The 17,883-nt window shown below is 39.2% G+C and overlaps 1 protein-coding gene across 9 annotated transcripts; it reads right to left on the minus strand.

The window, feature by feature from the left end:
• Positions 1 to 238: 238 nt before the first annotated feature.
• LOC101470112 (uncharacterized) lies at positions 239 to 13,480 on the minus strand. Of its 9 annotated transcripts, none has more exons than XM_076881688.1 (12): positions 13,356 to 13,436; positions 8,245 to 8,336; positions 8,112 to 8,147; positions 7,565 to 7,831; positions 6,797 to 7,063; positions 2,874 to 2,978; positions 2,711 to 2,726; positions 2,525 to 2,610; positions 2,306 to 2,356; positions 2,168 to 2,224; positions 1,351 to 1,431; positions 239 to 1,230 (listed from the first exon to the last, which is right to left on the minus strand). In XM_076881688.1, coding segments are annotated over exons 2-12 (1,050 nt in total). In that variant the 5' UTR covers positions 8,246 to 8,336; positions 13,356 to 13,436; the 3' UTR covers positions 239 to 1,147. The 9 variants fall into 9 exon arrangements, with proteins under 9 accessions (XP_076737803.1, XP_076737799.1, XP_076737798.1 ...); XM_076881684.1 differs by lacking the exon at positions 13,356 to 13,436 and adding an exon at positions 9,099 to 9,276 and having other exon boundaries at positions 7,643 to 7,831; XM_076881683.1 differs by lacking the exon at positions 13,356 to 13,436 and adding an exon at positions 9,099 to 9,276 and having other exon boundaries at positions 2,168 to 2,221.
• Positions 13,481 to 17,883: the final 4,403 nt, after the last annotated feature.

The raw sequence follows: 17,883 nt of genomic DNA on the forward strand, positions 1-17,883 counted from the left end.
CTACAATTTCTCTTCACAGGGCTGCTAAGGGTGGCCTAAAGAGTTCTTAGGTTTACGGGGCAATCATCATAAATTCTAAAAATAAATCTATTTTCTTAAAACAATCTTTTTTCTGATTTGTTTTAATGTTTGGTTTAGTACAGATTTTTCTTTTTTTTTGCCCTGCTTCTACACTGTTTGTGAGTTTTGAGTAATGAAGATGTGAAGCTTGGATAATAATAAAAACACTATGAATTCTTTTAGTTTCTTTATTTGTCCTCCTTCATTTATACATGAACAGAAATGTGAAACATAAATGAGTAGAAGTCAAAAATAGAATGAAGGCTGCAAATTTAGTCTTATTTAACTTTGAATGAAGTGAAACTTTAGTCCCATGGACAGCTGCACTATATATGAAGACAAAGGGGGACACGATTTTATTAAGCATTTAAAGACACTCAAACTTTGCCTCTAAAGGGCTCTAACTCTGCACATAACTTCACTCATGATGTAACATCTCTATTCCACCAACCCAACAACAATAACTGTAAGTGAAAACAAGATTGCAACAATAGCAGCTTTATTACTATAACAAATACAGTAAACACAGCTTCTTTAAAACTCAATGTGAAACACACTGTTCCAGAAGCACAGCGGGGGACTCCATTCACCTGATCCCAACATGTCACAGTATATAAAGTGTGTGTTTATATGGCACACATAATCAGATAACACAATGAAAAACCTGCCTGCAGTTTAGAAGTTTGTAAAACTAAAAAAAATTTTTTTTTTCAAATGATACTTAATCCATTTGGGGAAACAAAAATATTTAGAAAAGACATAGAAAACATCAGCATATATACATATATTAATAATGCAGTTTAATAACTGCTCATGTGAAAGTGAAAAAAAAAAGTGAACTTAAAGCCACATCATCACTTTTAGATAAAGCTCATTTAAACTGATTTATAAAAAAAAGGGGAAAAACTTTTTTCCTCTCATTTCTTTTTTCAATGCTTTGTAAAATTCATGTGAAATAAAGTAAATTCTGTCCTGCATTCGTCTGCTTTTGCTTGTTTTGAAAGTACATAATCATGATTATTAAATGGTTAAAGGTGATTTGGTAATGCATTTACTTTCTTTAAAACCTATTTGATAACCATTACAGTCACAACATGAAAGTTCCTTGTGTTTCTTGTGGTTTGATTTCAGAATAAACCCCTTCGTCAGCTGCTTCAGTGGCTGATTCTCCTGCCCATAAAAAAACAACATGACTTTTAGTAACATCTTACTTTAAACGGACAACTTTACCCATTTATATCATTTTCCTTGATGGATAAATGAAATGTAAAAGAGAAGAAAATATGGTACCCATTTTATTGCTTTGCCTACTTTTGTCACTGTTACATTCAGCCTTACTGTAGGTGGCATCTGCGTACAACAGGCTGTCATCTATGAGAGGATGGACAGTTCATCACGGTAAAATAGGATGACATTCTTACCTTTACACTTACAAATTCACTTCCACAGGATCTGGGGCTCTGTACAAAGCCCACACACCTGCCTATCCCTGCCACTACTTAAGCTGAAGAAATGAAGCTACTCATCGCTGGGTCGTTGTATGACTCGTGTCAGTGTAGCCCCAGCTCAAGTCTGTTCATAGTTCTTGTTGATTCTTTGCCCTCGTACTAGTTTGTATATTCTTGTTCTTGTAGATATAGATATATTCTTATAGATTATCTGGACTTGTCCCTGTTTTCCCAGAGTGGATTTTCATGAGCGAGTGGAGAGTGGCTGGCAGTCTATGTTGTGTGGCTGAAGAGGAGCAAGAGTGATTTCACTGTTTTCTTCCTCCCTTGGATTTCTTAGAGTCCCTACCCATGCACTCCTGTATAAAACACCTACCCTTGCACTATTGTGCATACACTTGGAACATTATAAATAAATTCTCTGTATTCTTCCAAGCATTGGAGTCCTGCACTTGAGTCCTCAGTTAACTGTGACAACAGGCTTACTTGTCGTTCCTAGGATATTTAAAAGTAGAACGGAAGGCAGAGCCTTCGGCTTTCAGATCATCTGATTGTTGGGGTTTTCTCTGTTTTACTGTAGGGTCAATGAGTCAGTTGTTATTGTAATTTAGCCCTATATAAATAAAACTGAATTGAACTGAATTAACTTGAATTCTTACCTTTCTTAGTGAAGTTTTTAAGCTCAATCAAAGAATATGTGAAATCCCTGCATTCTGCTAAAATGGAGAATTAATACATAAAAATGGAACATAATCACAATGAGTCTGCATACTTATATGAAACTATAAATGCATTACCCTTTTCTCTGTCATCGTAGTCTCCGATTGATTCATATATACAAGCATCACCTGCAAAAACAAGTCAGTGACATATTAATCATTAACATTTCTATATATGAATTTGATCATCTTTTAAATAAAAAAAACTGCAAATATCAGAGTCAAAGTTCACAAAGTGACAATAAATAAATGAATAAATAAAGTAACAATAGCAAAATTGTTATGGTTAAAGCTGACCTTGGAGAGAAGTGTTTTGACTGTGTTGAGCTTCACTCTGGTTGATCCTGTGTTTCATAGCAGAGCTCTGGTTTGTGCTCTGAGTCCTAATATAGTAATAAAATATAGTAAAACATTCAATTTGATAAGAAACACAGGTTGTAGTTCTGGTTTGTTGAAAATGTGAAGTGGGAGATTTGAACCAACCTGATAAAAGATTTATCTGTAAAAAAGACAAGTACATGTTTTTCTTTTTACTTTTTCTGGTGCTGTGACATTACATGAAGTGTTCAGGATACATCTGTGATTCTGAATAATTAGATAATAACGGGATCATAATCAATCTCATATCGGAAAGAAAAAGTCTCACCTTTTAACAGTTTGATGTAACACAGCAGAAGAAGAAGAATCAGTAAAATTCCACAAAGAAGTCCAGTGATCAACAGAGTAGGAAATGTTTCAGTCCCGGACTGTGCTGTAAGAAAGAATAACATTAATTATGAGGTGAGGTGCAACCAGGTAGCGTCAGAGGGACTAAAGCATAATGTCTCTTATAATATTATAAAATAGAGCCTCACAAACACATGGAATAATCACAAAGTATGCATATGTAAGTGTTAAAAGCTTCTTTAGGCTGCTCCCTTGTCACAAAGACTCACTTGACATTGCAGAAATTTTTGAAGAGTCAGTTTAATATGATGGATACTTTGTGGTGTTTATGCCACAATATCCATGTTTGTGAAGCCCTGATATCTGACCTGGCGCTTTGTGATAACTTATCCATGCTTATTTTGAATGAAGAAGGTTCAGCTTTAAGTTAAAGTACCCTCTGACTTCAGCTGCTCAGTATTTCACTGTCAGTCTTAATCTCTCCTACAAACTTAGACTCTAGTCGGACATATATTTCACTATTCTCCTAATGATAAGTTAGTTCTGTTTGCATCTTGTATGATCTGAATTACTTCATATTTTCTGTTCTGAAGATAGTGGAGATAGAGTCCTCAGGAAGTACAAGCTGAACTCCAACCTGCTGCTGACCTTCTACCGCTCGTCCATTGAGAGCCTGCTAACCTATTGCATCACGGTATGGTACGGCAGCTGCACCAAGGCGGATAGAGTGAGGCTTCAGAGTGTGGTCAAGACAGCACAGAAGATCATCGACTGCCCTCTCCCCTCCCTGATGGACATTTATTCCTCCCATTGCCTCAGCAGAGCAGCAAACATTATTAAGGACAGCTCCCACCCTGGTTTCAACATGTTCAGCCTGCTTCCTCAGGGAAACGCTACAGGTGCATCAGCACAAAAACCCACAGACTCAAAAACAGTTTCTTCCCCAAAGCCATAACCACCCCGAACTCACATATGCACCGATAACATAGCCCCCCCCCCCCCCCCCCCCCAATTTTTTTTCTTCCCACTTCCTCTATGGACCACCACTGTGCAATACCAATTCTATGTGCAATAACTGAACTGTATATACACAACACTATTTATTACATATTACTTTTTTTTTTTTTTTAAACCGGGTTGTATATTTGTACATATTATATATATCTCTTTTTCCCTATGTTAATACTGTCCGTATGTATATAGCGCTGCAGAACTGTACACCCCCCCCCCAACATGTTTACACTGAGTAGGAGATGCTCTGTATCTCATTGTACAACTGTACAGTGACAATAAAGGCATTCTATTCTATTCTATTCTAAGGTATGTAGATTGTCGGGGTTGCCATAGAGTGCCTTGAATGGCTTGTTTGAGAAAGGCAAGAGAAAATCAATGAGAAGACAGAGAACCCGCACGCGCTCGTGTGTGTGTGTGGAGCCAAGGAGAGGAGAAGTAGCCGTCTCGCGCATGTTGTCACGGTCAGCCACATTAAGGAAGCCTCACGTTTCGGCTGAGCCCAAAAGGGGATCCGAGAGGTCAGTCAAAATTAAGTTGCTTGTGCAAAGCTTGGCTTTTTCTAGCCGCTAGCCACAACATGTGGTGCTGCAGGCCATCGCCGACAGCGTGGTGGTGGGAAGTCGGAGCGAAAGTTAACCTTAGCTGCACTTTTCTTTAAGACCTACCTCCGTTTCCAGTTGGATTAGGCCGAGTTCGGCCGTTAAGTGAATGTTCGGAGCTAACAAGTCTCTGCGAGGGCTTTAGCGACCTCACTTAATGTTGCCAGTTACTGGCCTGAGTTTGGGCTCATTCTAAGAAACAAACACAAGAACAATGTGAGTCAGCGGTGAATAGGGTATGTGTTTCGTTCGGCTGTGTGTGAAAGCGTTGCCGTTGCGTAGCCTGGTGATTTTCTCATGCAGTGTCACCCAGAGACAAAGGTATGGTTTCTATTTTCTTTGCTTTTGTGGACCCCAAACTGTATTGCTCACTCCGGCTGCTGTATCTTTGGTCAGCTTAACAGACTAGGATCCCACTGTCGTCTCCTGTTCACTACAGTTACACCTTCAAAGAAGACACTGTATATGGTTTCATATCCAAAGGACATTTTTGTTGGGACTGACTAGTAGAAACTGGGACCATTTCCTTATGAACATTGTAAATTGTGTTATGTTGGTGATACAGTGTTAATCATTCTAGAGGGGACAGTGAATTGATGTACGTAATCTGGAAACCCTTGGGTTTTAAAGGAGGGTTTCTGTAAGCGCTCTAAGGAGAATTAGTTCCTTTTATTTCTATTATGTTGTTCGTGTTGTGATTTTTGGACCCCTTCTATTGGAACATAGACAATTCAGGCCAATATTTACTCAACTATATCAGGTCATATTTAAGCATTTTGTTATGATGTAAAATTTGTGCAAATTCTAGTTATAATCTGGATTATTTTATGTTGTAATGTAATATATTAAGCTCCATAAATTTGTCCTGTTTTGTTGTGTTGTTTTAAAGTGTTGGTAGGTGTCGTAAAGGCGGTGTGTAGTGGGCCACCATGTGGTGATGATAGGTGAGGCTAGTACGCAGGGCATGGAGGAACAGTTTTCTGATCATTGCTGTGATAGTTATTTCAGATATAATATCATAGAAATGTAAATGGAGATCCTACTTGAGACATTTGTTTTGTACTTTTCGAGTTTGTGTAGAATAAATAAATGTTTTTCCTTTTTTTTTACATTTTCCTCGTTTTTTGCTACTGAAAGGCATACAAGTACCATAGTTTTCGGGTCATAAGCTGCTACTTTTTTCCCACACTGTGAACACTGCGGCTTATACTGACGTGTGGCTAATGCATATTTTTTTTTCATGCGGCCAAAAACATTTTGCCTGGTAACAGTAGACCAATCAAAATGATAAGTAGCATATATACGCGATATATTTTTATCGGTTGTTAAGAGACGTTGTAATGTTGTTTGTGCACTGTTCCGTAAAAAAACCATAAGCAACGTAATTTGTGTGTTACCGATACGTATGTATACTTAAAGGTAGCCGTGTTACAGGTGCTGTTCAAGGAAAAAAAGCATTTGCAGTATGTATTTTTGTATGTTACCATAACGTTTATGTTACCATGTTTATGTTACCTTACGGATTAAATTAAACGTAAAAAATCCTCACGTGTAATATTTCTGTGTAAATATCTCATATTACAAGTGAAATGCATACGGCTTAAAATCCGGTGCGGCCTGTACAAGTACAAAATAGATTTTCTTTCTACAATTAGAGCATGCGGCTTTTAATCAGGTGCGCTCTATAGTGCGGGATTTACGGTAATCTAACAAAAGCACAAGTCAGAAACTTTACGTCCTGCAGAAGTGGCAAAGAAGGACCAAAGATTGCCGCTACACCATCTATAGCTAGTCTAAACCAAGGGGTTTAAAACAGTGTGGTCACCATAGGATTGCACTGCCCGGATGTTGTGAGCATTCAACATCAGTATACCTCTATGTAGGTTTCCAACAACACATAAGAAGCAATAAGACCAAACTGCTATGCTATGAGAACATCCTTCTTTTTGCTAAGCACAGGACGGGAAAAGGGTCCAAGCTGTATTAATACTGATGTAATTCATTTTCCTCCACTCTGTCCTCTTACACAGCTCCATAATGAATATTATCCTTTCAGTGCATACATTTTTTGCTCAATTGCATTATGATGCTTTATGTTATTTGTAAATTACTCCTTTCCATTATTTTGTGTGATGTCTCCTTGTTCCGACCACAACAACAGATTCACAAGAAGATAGAAGGCTTCTCATAATAGATACAAATAGAAACATGAAATCAGCAGAGAAAACTTAACACAGTATATTGATAATCATGAGTGAATGTATATTTCAAACTAAATTACTGAACTCACAGGTTATCTCAGTGGTGACTTCATCACTTCTATCAGTGTAGTAAACTGGGTTTCCTCTTGTTCCTCTGCAGCTGTAGATTCCTCCTTCAGATACTCTGATATCTCTGTTTTGTTGATCTCTGATTTGAACTTCAGAGGTTGTTTGGGTTCGTCTGAACCACTCATATTTCCATCCATCAGAGCTCTGCACAGAGCAGGTCAGTGTCACACTGCCCCCTACTGGTATGATTGTTGTTCCTGTTGTCAGTGTGGCCCTGGGTTTATCTGCTGTTGTGATAGAGGAAGAAAAATAAATAAATATCTGTGATTCGTTATAACAATACATGAACATTGAAAAACAATACAGTTTATATTTTTATTAGTTGATCTCTAAATAACCACAGCATAAATGTTTGTCTATTCTCTGTTGAAGGAAACATAATGATGCTTTAAATGTCTCTTCCTCATGTTTTGGTTTAGATAACAGAAACATCTTCACTTTAAACTTCATGAAGCTTTTGATGTTTCTTCTTTTCCTTTAGAAATGTAATTAAATTTCATTTCATTCATAATTGCTGTTGTTAAAACTCACACACCTGCTAATGACAAATTTCAGGGTCTGTGAGTATTGTTGCACTGACTTTACTGTGAACGAAGTAACAGGTACAGTGATCTTGGTTAAAATTCAAGTTTCAGTGAGAAATTTAATTAAATGTTCTCTATTTTATAATTCAGTTGAGTATTTGAACAGGGAACATATATTTATGCTGTCGGTCACTGAGGACTTACCTAATACAGTTATAGAGACAGTATTACTGTTCTTTATATGATGTGAGCTCACTAAGCTACCAGAGCACTGATATTCACCACTGTAACCTGTAGATGTAATTTCAAATCTGTAGTCTTTGTCTGTGTTGTAGCGCACAAATTCTAGACCATCCTTCTTGATTTCGTAATACCAGTCAGTGTCTTCTCCTTCATTCATGTCACATTTGAAGGTAACAAACTCTCCAATGAAAAAACTGGACGATTTGGGTTCAATAGTTAGCACAGCATCTAGAATCCAACACAACCACAAAGTTTACAATCTGAAACACTTTTATGCACGACACAATCTGTGACAGTATGTTCATACACTGTTCATATATTGTTCATATATATAATTTACTATTCAAAACACAAACTGTGTTTATATTCATAAAATTATAAATTAGTGATGAACAATGAAATGAAAACAACAATGTGAAGTGCTTAAGACTGATAAAGCAGTTAAGATGAATCTTTACTGAATAAATAAAAAAGAAAGAAACAAGAAAAAGTAAAACTTCTCAGTCACCTTGAATATGTCCAGTGCAGAGTAGCGTACAGAGCACTACAATAAAGAAAAAATGTCAGACATTATCAAAGTGGTGACACTCAACTATATGTGTGTCAATCATACAGATTATGGTAGTGTGTTTATGTCATACTTGAGTGTCTAAGGAGCTCGGTGAGAAAGTGACTGGACTTCTTTAAGTTTCCTGAAGGTGTTTCATATCTTTTCCAAGAATCTTCTTCAGTTCTAAAACCAAATGGTGGAGAATCCCAGGTATTTAAACCCTAGTGGTGGAATCCCTTAAGAAGGCCGTTAACTCAATATTGATCCTGTGCCTCATCACATGAGCCAAGGTGTGAACAACAGTTTGGGTCATTATCACTGGAGTTTTGACTTTTTTTTTGTTAACACTAGAATTGCTGAGCCTTTTTTTCCCTGGTGCAAGTCCCTACTACTAGATTTACTAGCCCTGCGCAGATTTGCGTAAATTCCCCTGACCCTAACACCTCTTGGCACCCAGCTGAGATTTTCACAGGTCTTCAGCTCCATTGTTCTCCTGTTTTTGTTGTGCAAACACACCCTCCCCCAACCATGAGAGACTCAGGTCTTTCCTTCCCTGCAAGGCTACTTTCCTTCCTTACCTGCAGCGTACAATACACCATGGTAGTTTCTATGTGCAATATTTCTCATATGCAATATTAGTTCTTGTCAATCCTTGTCACTACATTGCATGCCTGTCCATAAACATATATACACAGAGTTGTACATACATTTATATAGCCACACCTTACATAATATGCATAAAGTCTAGTTATACACACACACACACACACACACACACACACACACACACATATATATATATATACATATTTTTTGCGAGAATGTCTCATGACAGTGACATAAGCAAGTGCGCCGTTAGTGACAACAGCTGTGTGCAGAGCAACAATGGATAACATATCAATTGTGGGAGAGAGTGTGCAGCGTTTAAAGCGTGGAAGTACTGACCTTACTTTGAGTTTGATTCCATAAAAAAGTGACAAAAACATTAGTGTTCGTTGTGCATAGGAAGAAAACTTCTTTTTACAGCAAAAAAACCCCCTAAACTTCTGAGCAAGCACCGAGTGCCAACTAGGTAATGGGAAACTCACAGAGAAACTCGCGGATTCTTCCACTGACCGCGGCACACCTGCACCAGGGTAAACTTCCGCCTACGTCAGTCCTGCTTTACAGGTGAAAATAGAGCAACAGGACCGCTGAGTCTTTGACTTTATTTATTTTCTGCTGTGTTTTACTTGCATCTATTTGAAAGACTGAGTGTAAACACAAAAAAATATTTTATTTTATGTGCAGGAATGTGCAGAAAATAGGTTTAAATGTTAAACTAATTTCTTCAAGTCAGAGAAAGGTGCATATAATTACATTTTTGCTTGATGCATAAAGTTAAAAGGTTAAAACTAATAAAACAAGTTTTAAAAAGAGACTTTTCCATTTGATTACATTTTGTATGATGGATTATGTAGAAAAAGTAGAATTGGGCTGAGAGATCTATCGCTTTATCACCTATTCAGGTTGTAAATCGTGTTTTTAAAAAGTAACTAAGTAACTAAGTAATTAATTACTTTTGAAAATAAGCAATCAGTAAAGTAACGGGATTACTTTTTTGGGGAAGTAATCAGTAATTAGTTACTGATTACTTTTTTCAAGTAACTTGACCAACACTGGGTGTGAATGTGTGTCTTTTATATTTGCAGGTCAGTCAATGTGTGGGATATTTTGTATAGATACGGCAGGCATTTCTGAAAGTTGTAACACAGAGGTTTGGCCTGACTTGGATCTGCCAAGGCCTCAAGGATAATGGGTGGTTTGCACAACAAAAGCTGGAGGAGAAACGAGCTGACGACCTGTGAAAATCTCTGCAGGGGTGACAGTAATTCTAGGGGGCAGGCATGCAGGGGGGGGGGGGGGGGTGCTAGATGGGCTTGAGCACCCACCCCTTTCCTGATGGGTGCCCTAGGTGTCCTTTTGTTGAGGCAACTTTTTTAAAAAAATTATTATTATTATTTTTTTAATGTGTGTGTGCGTGCGGAGTCCTGTCTGTGCCCCTCAACAATAATATTTAACCATTAGTCACAGTTTTGCTAAATAAAAGGATCCGGCTTCCATCAGTCACATGATCACTATTAACCAATGATCGCCCTTGACGGCAGAACGCGCTGGTTACGAGCCAGGAACGAGCTCACAAAGAGCACGCGCATTTTTTGCAGTCCGGAGCTGTAGGAGAAACACAAGTTAACTCAGAGACACAGACTGATGCGACAAAACCAGTAAGTAGGTGTACAGCGCACACTGTAGTGTGTAGCACACAGGAGTATTAGCTTATTACGTACACGTTGGTATGTTGAAACAAACGAGCGTGCTGCGTGTGCAACAGCGCGACAAACATTACCTGTCCTTTTATTAACTGCACAAGTAGTGCTGGTCATAGCTGCTGGCTACCTGTGTAAGGCTGTCATGGGTCTGTAGCTCTGTCACCGTTTTAGGGAACATATTTAGTTTTAAAGTAAGTTTCCGGGCTTTTCCTGCCTTTCTGGAGGGATTATATTTCACTAAAAACGATCTAATATGCATGTCCACATAATTATGCATTATTATAATTATAATATATTAAAAAACACACGCTGTATTTTAAAGAACATACATTAAGAAGCAGATTATATTAGATTTATATTTTAAACAAGACAAAATTTGGATTTTACAGCAGTAAAATGATTGTATCTCTACAGTTTAAAAATGTAATAAGCTTTGCCCCTGCACAGAGTGGATAGTGAAACAAATGGAACACACGCCTCCGCTGCTTAAATAATGATAATATTAATGATATTATTTCATATTTATTACTTCCCCCTCCTCATTGCTTTATTATTGTAGCTCTAGTAATGAATAATAATGTAAGGATTCTGGATCAGCACTGTGATGCCCATATATATATATATATATATATATATATATATATATATATATATATACATATACAGTATTCTGAAGAAGGTCTAAAATGTCACTGTGTGTGCGTGCATGTGTGTGTTTTATTTAGATGGATTTTTAAAAAAAAAAAAAATTACTCATGATATAACATTGGAGGTGGAGGTGATCAACAAGTACAAGTACCTCGGGCTGTGGGTGGACAACAAACTGGACTGGTCATGCAACACAGAGCACCTGTATAAAAAAGCCCAAAGCCGACTGTACTTCCTCAGGAGGCTGAGGTCTTTTAACATCTGCAGGAAGCTCCTGAGGATGTTTTACCAGTCAGTGGTTGCTGGAGTACTTTTCTATGCTGTGGCGTGCTGGGGGAGCAGCACAGCAAAGAAGGACTCATCCAGGCTGGAGAAACTGATCAGGAAGGCTAGCTCTGTGGTCGGCATGAAGCTGGACACTCTGGTGACAGTGGCAGAGAAAAGGACACTAAAAAAACTGCTGGACATTATGAACAATGCTGGGCATCCTCTGCACACGGCCATTAACAACCAGAAGAGTCTGTTCAGTGACAGGTTGCTTCTCCCAAAGACAAGAACTAACAGACTTAAAAACTCCTTTGTCCCACACGCCATCAGACTGTTTAACGCCTCTCTGGAGGGGAGAGGGAGGGGAAACAGGAGGACAAAGGAGGGGGGAACAACTAAGCTGTAGTGCCTCTTCACCTCACTGTGCAATACCTTTTGTGCAATACTTTTGTTAATAGTCAATGGTGCAATAGACTCAATACTTTAAATGTGCAATTCACTTGTATTTTTATTCCTATTTATTCTATTTATCCCCTTCGTATATTTTATTTATATATGTCTCTGTATTTATATAGGTGTGTGTGTGTGTGTGTGTGTGTGTGTATATATATATATATATATATATATATATATATAATATTCTGCTCACACTCTGTAACTTCTGTCGGTGCTGTGCTTTTGGAAACCGAATTTCCCAGAGGAACCCACCCGAGGGATTAATAAAGTTTTATCTTATCTCTTATCTTATCTTATCTTATTGTGCAGACATGGCTGGTAAGGACATGAGGAGGAAACAGTAGAGCTGTGTGAGGCTGCTAAAGGCAGTGCTATAACATTTTTCTGTCATCATTTTATTATAAATTAAATGCAAGAGTTGTTAGGTGTGGATAATTAAATTATAGTTTATTGCAATAGCAAGTTGTGCCTTGTTATCAGAAAGACAGCAAGTGGAGAGTGATAAATGAAATGATGGGATGGAAGGAAGAAGAGAAGCAAAGAGTGAATCACAGGCAGAGCCTAAATTTCTTCTCACAATTTTTGTGTCCTTATGGTTCCAAGCGCTGTCACCAATCTTTGCATTTTGTTATTATCTCATGACACTTGTTTAATCAGCTACCATCTCTCCTATGGACTTTTTAATGTCTACAGTCTCAGATCAGCACAGCCCTGCCCTCCAGCACTATCCACAGCAACCCCTCAACAGCAACATTGTACCCATCAGGTAAAACATCGGCTACGTTTGCTTTGCCTTGTTGCCCATATTAGATTCTTGATGAATGTGTGTTGTTGTTATTCAGCCTGGTTCAATGTGCCCCTTTTTAACTTTGAGCACCCGCCCCTTTAAACCTCTCTGCACGGCCCTGCTAGGGGTGTTGGGTTTAGGGAAGTTACGCAAATTTGCGCAGGTTTAGTAAACCTAGTGTTTGTTAATCCTGTCCTTTCTGAAAGTCTTTGCAATCAGAAATACAATCTGAATAAACACATACAATACAAATACATTTCCTACGGGCTCCTCTGGTTCATATGTTTATCTGTTTTTTTTCTTCATATCTATTTGTGTTATTTCAGCAATAACATTATATGTAGCAGAACCTGGAACATAAAAATATGACAATGCACAGGTACATTGATTAAAAAATCTTAATATGAGTGTCGAGTCTGAGTCTGAGTCAAGAAATGTACTTGATAATGAAGGTGGGAAGCCGCAATAACAGGCAGACAGAGATGGATAAATTCATCAAATTATCACTGATGGAGAAACAAACCTTTGTTAGATAAACTAAACCAGCTCCACTCTGATCTGAGTCAGTGCACTAAAATCTAATCCAGTCTACAAACAACCATGTTGGTAACAAACATGAGAGTCCTCTGATCACATGACCTGAAATGGTACAAATGACTGATGCTCTGTTCTTCTTACTAAAACATGTTTATGGATCAGTATGAATCAAACAATAGGAGTCAGTGATGTACTCACAGAATAGGCCCAGCTCACAGAGCAAAGTGGCTCCCATCCTCACATCCAGCAGTGACACGTCTGAAAACTTCTACAACTTTCTGTAAAGAGAAAGAGTGAAGCAGCAGCACAGCAGATACCAAAGAGCTGAGAAGGAAACAAAGAGTTTTTTTTTTTTACTACTTCTCTCTGCTTCCTTCCTTTTCAACAGAACTAACACTCTTTAACAAAATCTGACCACAGCATGACGTGTTTATACTCTTTTATATTTATTTCAATTTTCATCTCTCCAGGGTGTATCCCACGTCTCATCCTAAAACAGCTTTGATCGGCTCCAAATCATCTGAGACGCTCAACTTTATAAACAATTAAGAAAATAGATTCATAGAAGAATAAAGTTTTAACTGATGCTGATAAACAGAGATGTCATTATATAACTAAAAATACATCTGAACTGACAAAGCTGAGCTTGACTCATTTAAAGTATTTCATTATACTAATGCAGATTTTTTTTAACATGAAATTGTGGTTTGCTGATAAATTCACCCACATGTTGTGAGCAAGCTCAAGCTAAACAGAAATAGTGTCGTTAACCAGAAGTGGGCGTGAGGCAAGAGGAAGTCCTTCCCCCTCTCTCAGATTATATCTCTGTTACTTTAAAAGTGCTGCTGTGTTTATGGTGATGTCAGCTGGGCTGAGTTGCTGAGGCTAATGGGTCATGGTTTTGAAATCAAATAAACTTTAAACATGTGACAAAGGTGTAAGTGTGACATGCTAAACTTCAATGCCACATCAGTGCCAAAGTTTCACAGTTTGTACTTTATACTTTACAGAAGAAAAGGAAGAAAATGCAAAAAAAAAAGTAAAAGCACAATGTTGCTTCAGCCGCATTTACACCTCTTTATTTGTATTTATTTATTACTATTATTTTTAAATGGGTAACTACTATACACAGATCACAGCCACTTAGCAGTGGGTGTTTCCCCTTTTCACACTCTGGAAACCTTTTAAGAGACAAACGCTCATGTTGTCTTCATCTCAGTTTCACAAGAGATACCACAGAGTGAGATTTACACAGCACTTTTCTAGTTTTAATGACTGTTAAAAGTTAAAACTTCAAGCTACAAGCAGTTTATACTGTACAATTTAAGTACTTCAAATTTCACAGCAATTCTATGATCACCAGATAACCTGAGATGCACCTTCCTATTTTTATGCAGTACAAATATGATACAGATGAGCTAAACAGCTTCTGTTGAGGAGCTAAATAAAGGCCTTTTATAACTTAGTTAAGCAGAGGCTGAAACACAGTTGATAATGTATCTCAAACTGCCTGGATCAGTCACATCAGATAGATAAGTGCTACATTTAGAGTTTTGCAGCAGATAAATTCTTTGCTGTTTTGTTTTTTTGTTTTTTTGCTTTTGGCAGAAAAGGAAGTCTTTGACATGCAGGAGTATACTGAGTATTAACAGGAGGAGTTTGTCTAATCTAGCTACTGGGGACAGTATGCAGTGACTATGTATGCATCCCAAGTGTTTGCATAGAATCTATGCAAACACTTGGGATGGATACATAGAAGGGCCCGAGTTGTACTGTCCCATGTCTTACGGTGTGTTCACACCGAATGCAATAGACACGAACAAAACGCGCTAGACACCCTTAATTTGACGCGTGCACATTCGCACTTCGACGCGTGTCCAATGCGAATCAATCGCGCATCAAAATATGCAACACACACATGAAGATTAGTCACAGTTCTCACAAGTTGATTCTCAAAGTGCAAACCTTTGTAGATTGCAAAACGTAAAAGTATTATTATGCAGCGTTTTGTCTTCACATGCCTGCCACTTTCGTGCGCCTTCTTCCCTCCTGGTGCAGGTGTGTATTTCCAAATGAAGGTATTAGTTATGGATGTTTTTGTGCTGTTTTTTCTATTGGACGTGATGGTTATCAAAACCAAACATGATAAATTTGGCAAGCGCAGGAAACATGACACGGAGGAGGTTTGTCAACCAGGCTGCAGAATGCAATGCTGTATTGTGCAATAAAAAAAATCAGCGAAAAAGCAAAGCAGTGACGGATGAACAGCGGAACCACTGTGTGCTGTTTATTAATAAACAATAAAATATATTCCTACATGACAACATCTTTCTGCTTTTATGCAAAAGCAGAAAGGTATTTGTACATCAGTGGCAAAATAGCGGTGGCTTGCTAGGTTTTGTGCGGCATCCCCAGGTCAGTCAAAAATTTCAAAAGGGATATGAATGAACTTACCAGGTTGCCCGATCTCTTCACATATCTTTCTCCAAGCTCGGTCCTTTTTATTCCTGTCTTGGTACACAAAGCAGCTGGTGTCGTACAGCTCCAGGTGGTTTGCTACAGTGCTGATTAGCCTTTCCTCCATATTGAATGAAGTATGAAGGGCTTTGGCTGGATCTGCCCCTTTGACCTAGGTAAGGGCCACGTCACCAGGCTCCTGATTGGTTGTCGCTGCGCGAATTGACGCTGGAGTTCAGATTTTTCCAACTCGAGCAGTAGACGCAAAACGTGCGTATGCACAAAATGCAACACAAAAACTGACGCGCTGCTTTGACGTGCTGCTTTGACGTGCGTTTCACGCGTTTTTGCATTTTCGCGACGCAAATCTGCTTCCGAATTTTCGCGGGACCCGCAATTGCGTGTCATCGCGCTTCTACATTGACTTTACATGTAAACCTGATGCTCTGATCGCGTCTATCGCCTTCGGTGTGAACACACCGTTAAAGTCTGCATACTGCTGAAAAGTCGGGTGAGTGGAGTCCAGATTATCGCCCCCGGTATCGGGGGCAAAAAGGAGGCGACCACGTTTAATCGGTTATAACACAGGGTGAGAAATATAAGTCCAGACATGTGTGGTATCCACAGAAACCTCTGAATCTCAGCTAAAATCTCATATAAACCATTTCTACAACCACCAAACACACCGAAAACAAGCCATGATTAAACGAGCAGTTACGTAAATGCGCAGAAGTCTGCTAAACAAACAAAACCGAACAAGAAATTCTTCAAACTTACCGTATTTTCACGACCATAAGGCGCACTTAAAAGTCTTAGATTTTCTTCAAAAAGTACGGCGCGCCCTATAGCGCAGTGCGCCCTGTGTGTTGTAAGCAGGACGTAGTAGAGAACACCATGAGAACGCTAAAGGGTGAAGTGTGGGCGCAACCCTGAAAATGGCAAAGAGACACGCTTATGAAGCACAGTTTAAACTGAAGGCCATCAGCTACGCGGAGGAACATGGAAATCGAGCAGCGGCGAGAGAATTTAAGATTAACGAATCGATGGTTCGCAAATGGAGGAAGCTAGAAAACAAGCTCCGGCAGGTCAAGAAAACGCAGCTGAGTTTCCGCGGACATAAGGCGAGGTGGCCCGAGTTGGAGGAAAGACTCGAGCGGTGGATCATCGAGCAAAGAACGAGCGGGAGAAGCGTTTCGACAGTCACCATTCGGCTAAAAGCAGTTTCACTTTCACTTTTCATGAAACTGTGCCATTTTTCCATCCGGACCAGGACTACGGTAGCGCAGCAACTTCCAGCGGATTATAAGGAAAAGCTGGCCATCTTCCGCTCCTACTGCAGCAAACACATCGGGGACAAAAACATCCAGCCCAGCCACATCACAAACATGGACGAGGTCCCGCTCACTTTTGACATCCCGGTGAGTCACACTGTGGAGAAGAAGGGGACCAGCACGCTAGCGATACGCACAACGGGGCACGAAAAGTCTTCTTTTACTGTTGTGCTTGGCTGCCATGCTAATGGACAGAAACTGCCGCCTATGGTGATTTTTAAGAGAAAGACTTTGCCTAAAGAGAAGTTTCCAGCAGGAATCATCATTAAGGCAAATGAAAAGGGCTGGATGGATGAGGAAATGATGAAAGAGTGGCTGAGGGAGGTGTATGTAAGGAGACCAGGTGTTTTTTTTTTTTTTTCCACGCATCACCATCGCTCTTAATCTGTGACTCTATGCGTGCCCATCTCACAGCCGATGTGAAAAAACTAGTGAAACAAATGAACTGTGAGCTTGCTGTCATTCCGGGAGGCCTGACAAAGGAACTCCAACCGCTGGACATCGGTGTGAACCGCCCGTTCAAAGTAAGGCTGCGAGCGGCCTGGGAGCGATGGATGACCGATGGAGACCACAGTTTCACCAAGAGTGGAAGGCAGCGCCGGGCGAGTTACGCCACAATTTGCGAATGGATTGTAGATGCTTGGGCTAACATGTCTGCTGGCACTGTTGTTCAAGCTTTCGCAAAAGCCGGCATCATTTCCGAGGAGCCGCACGGCACGGAAAGTGACTCTGACGGTGAAGAAAGTGAACCTGGCATGTTTGATGGAGATTTAGCGCAGCTGTTCAATTCAGACACAGAGGATGAGGACTTCCATGGGTTTGATGATAAAAATGTGAGTACCAAACTTCGTTTTGCTCCTGCTTTATTTTTAAATACGCACACTTGTATGCTTGTGTGTTGTTGATGATGACGATTACTGGTAATAAAAATGTGAGTA

The sequence above is a fragment of the Maylandia zebra genome, linkage group LG3 (assembly GCF_041146795.1).
Source record: "Maylandia zebra isolate NMK-2024a linkage group LG3, Mzebra_GT3a, whole genome shotgun sequence".
NCBI lineage: Eukaryota > Metazoa > Chordata > Actinopteri > Cichliformes > Cichlidae > Maylandia > Maylandia zebra.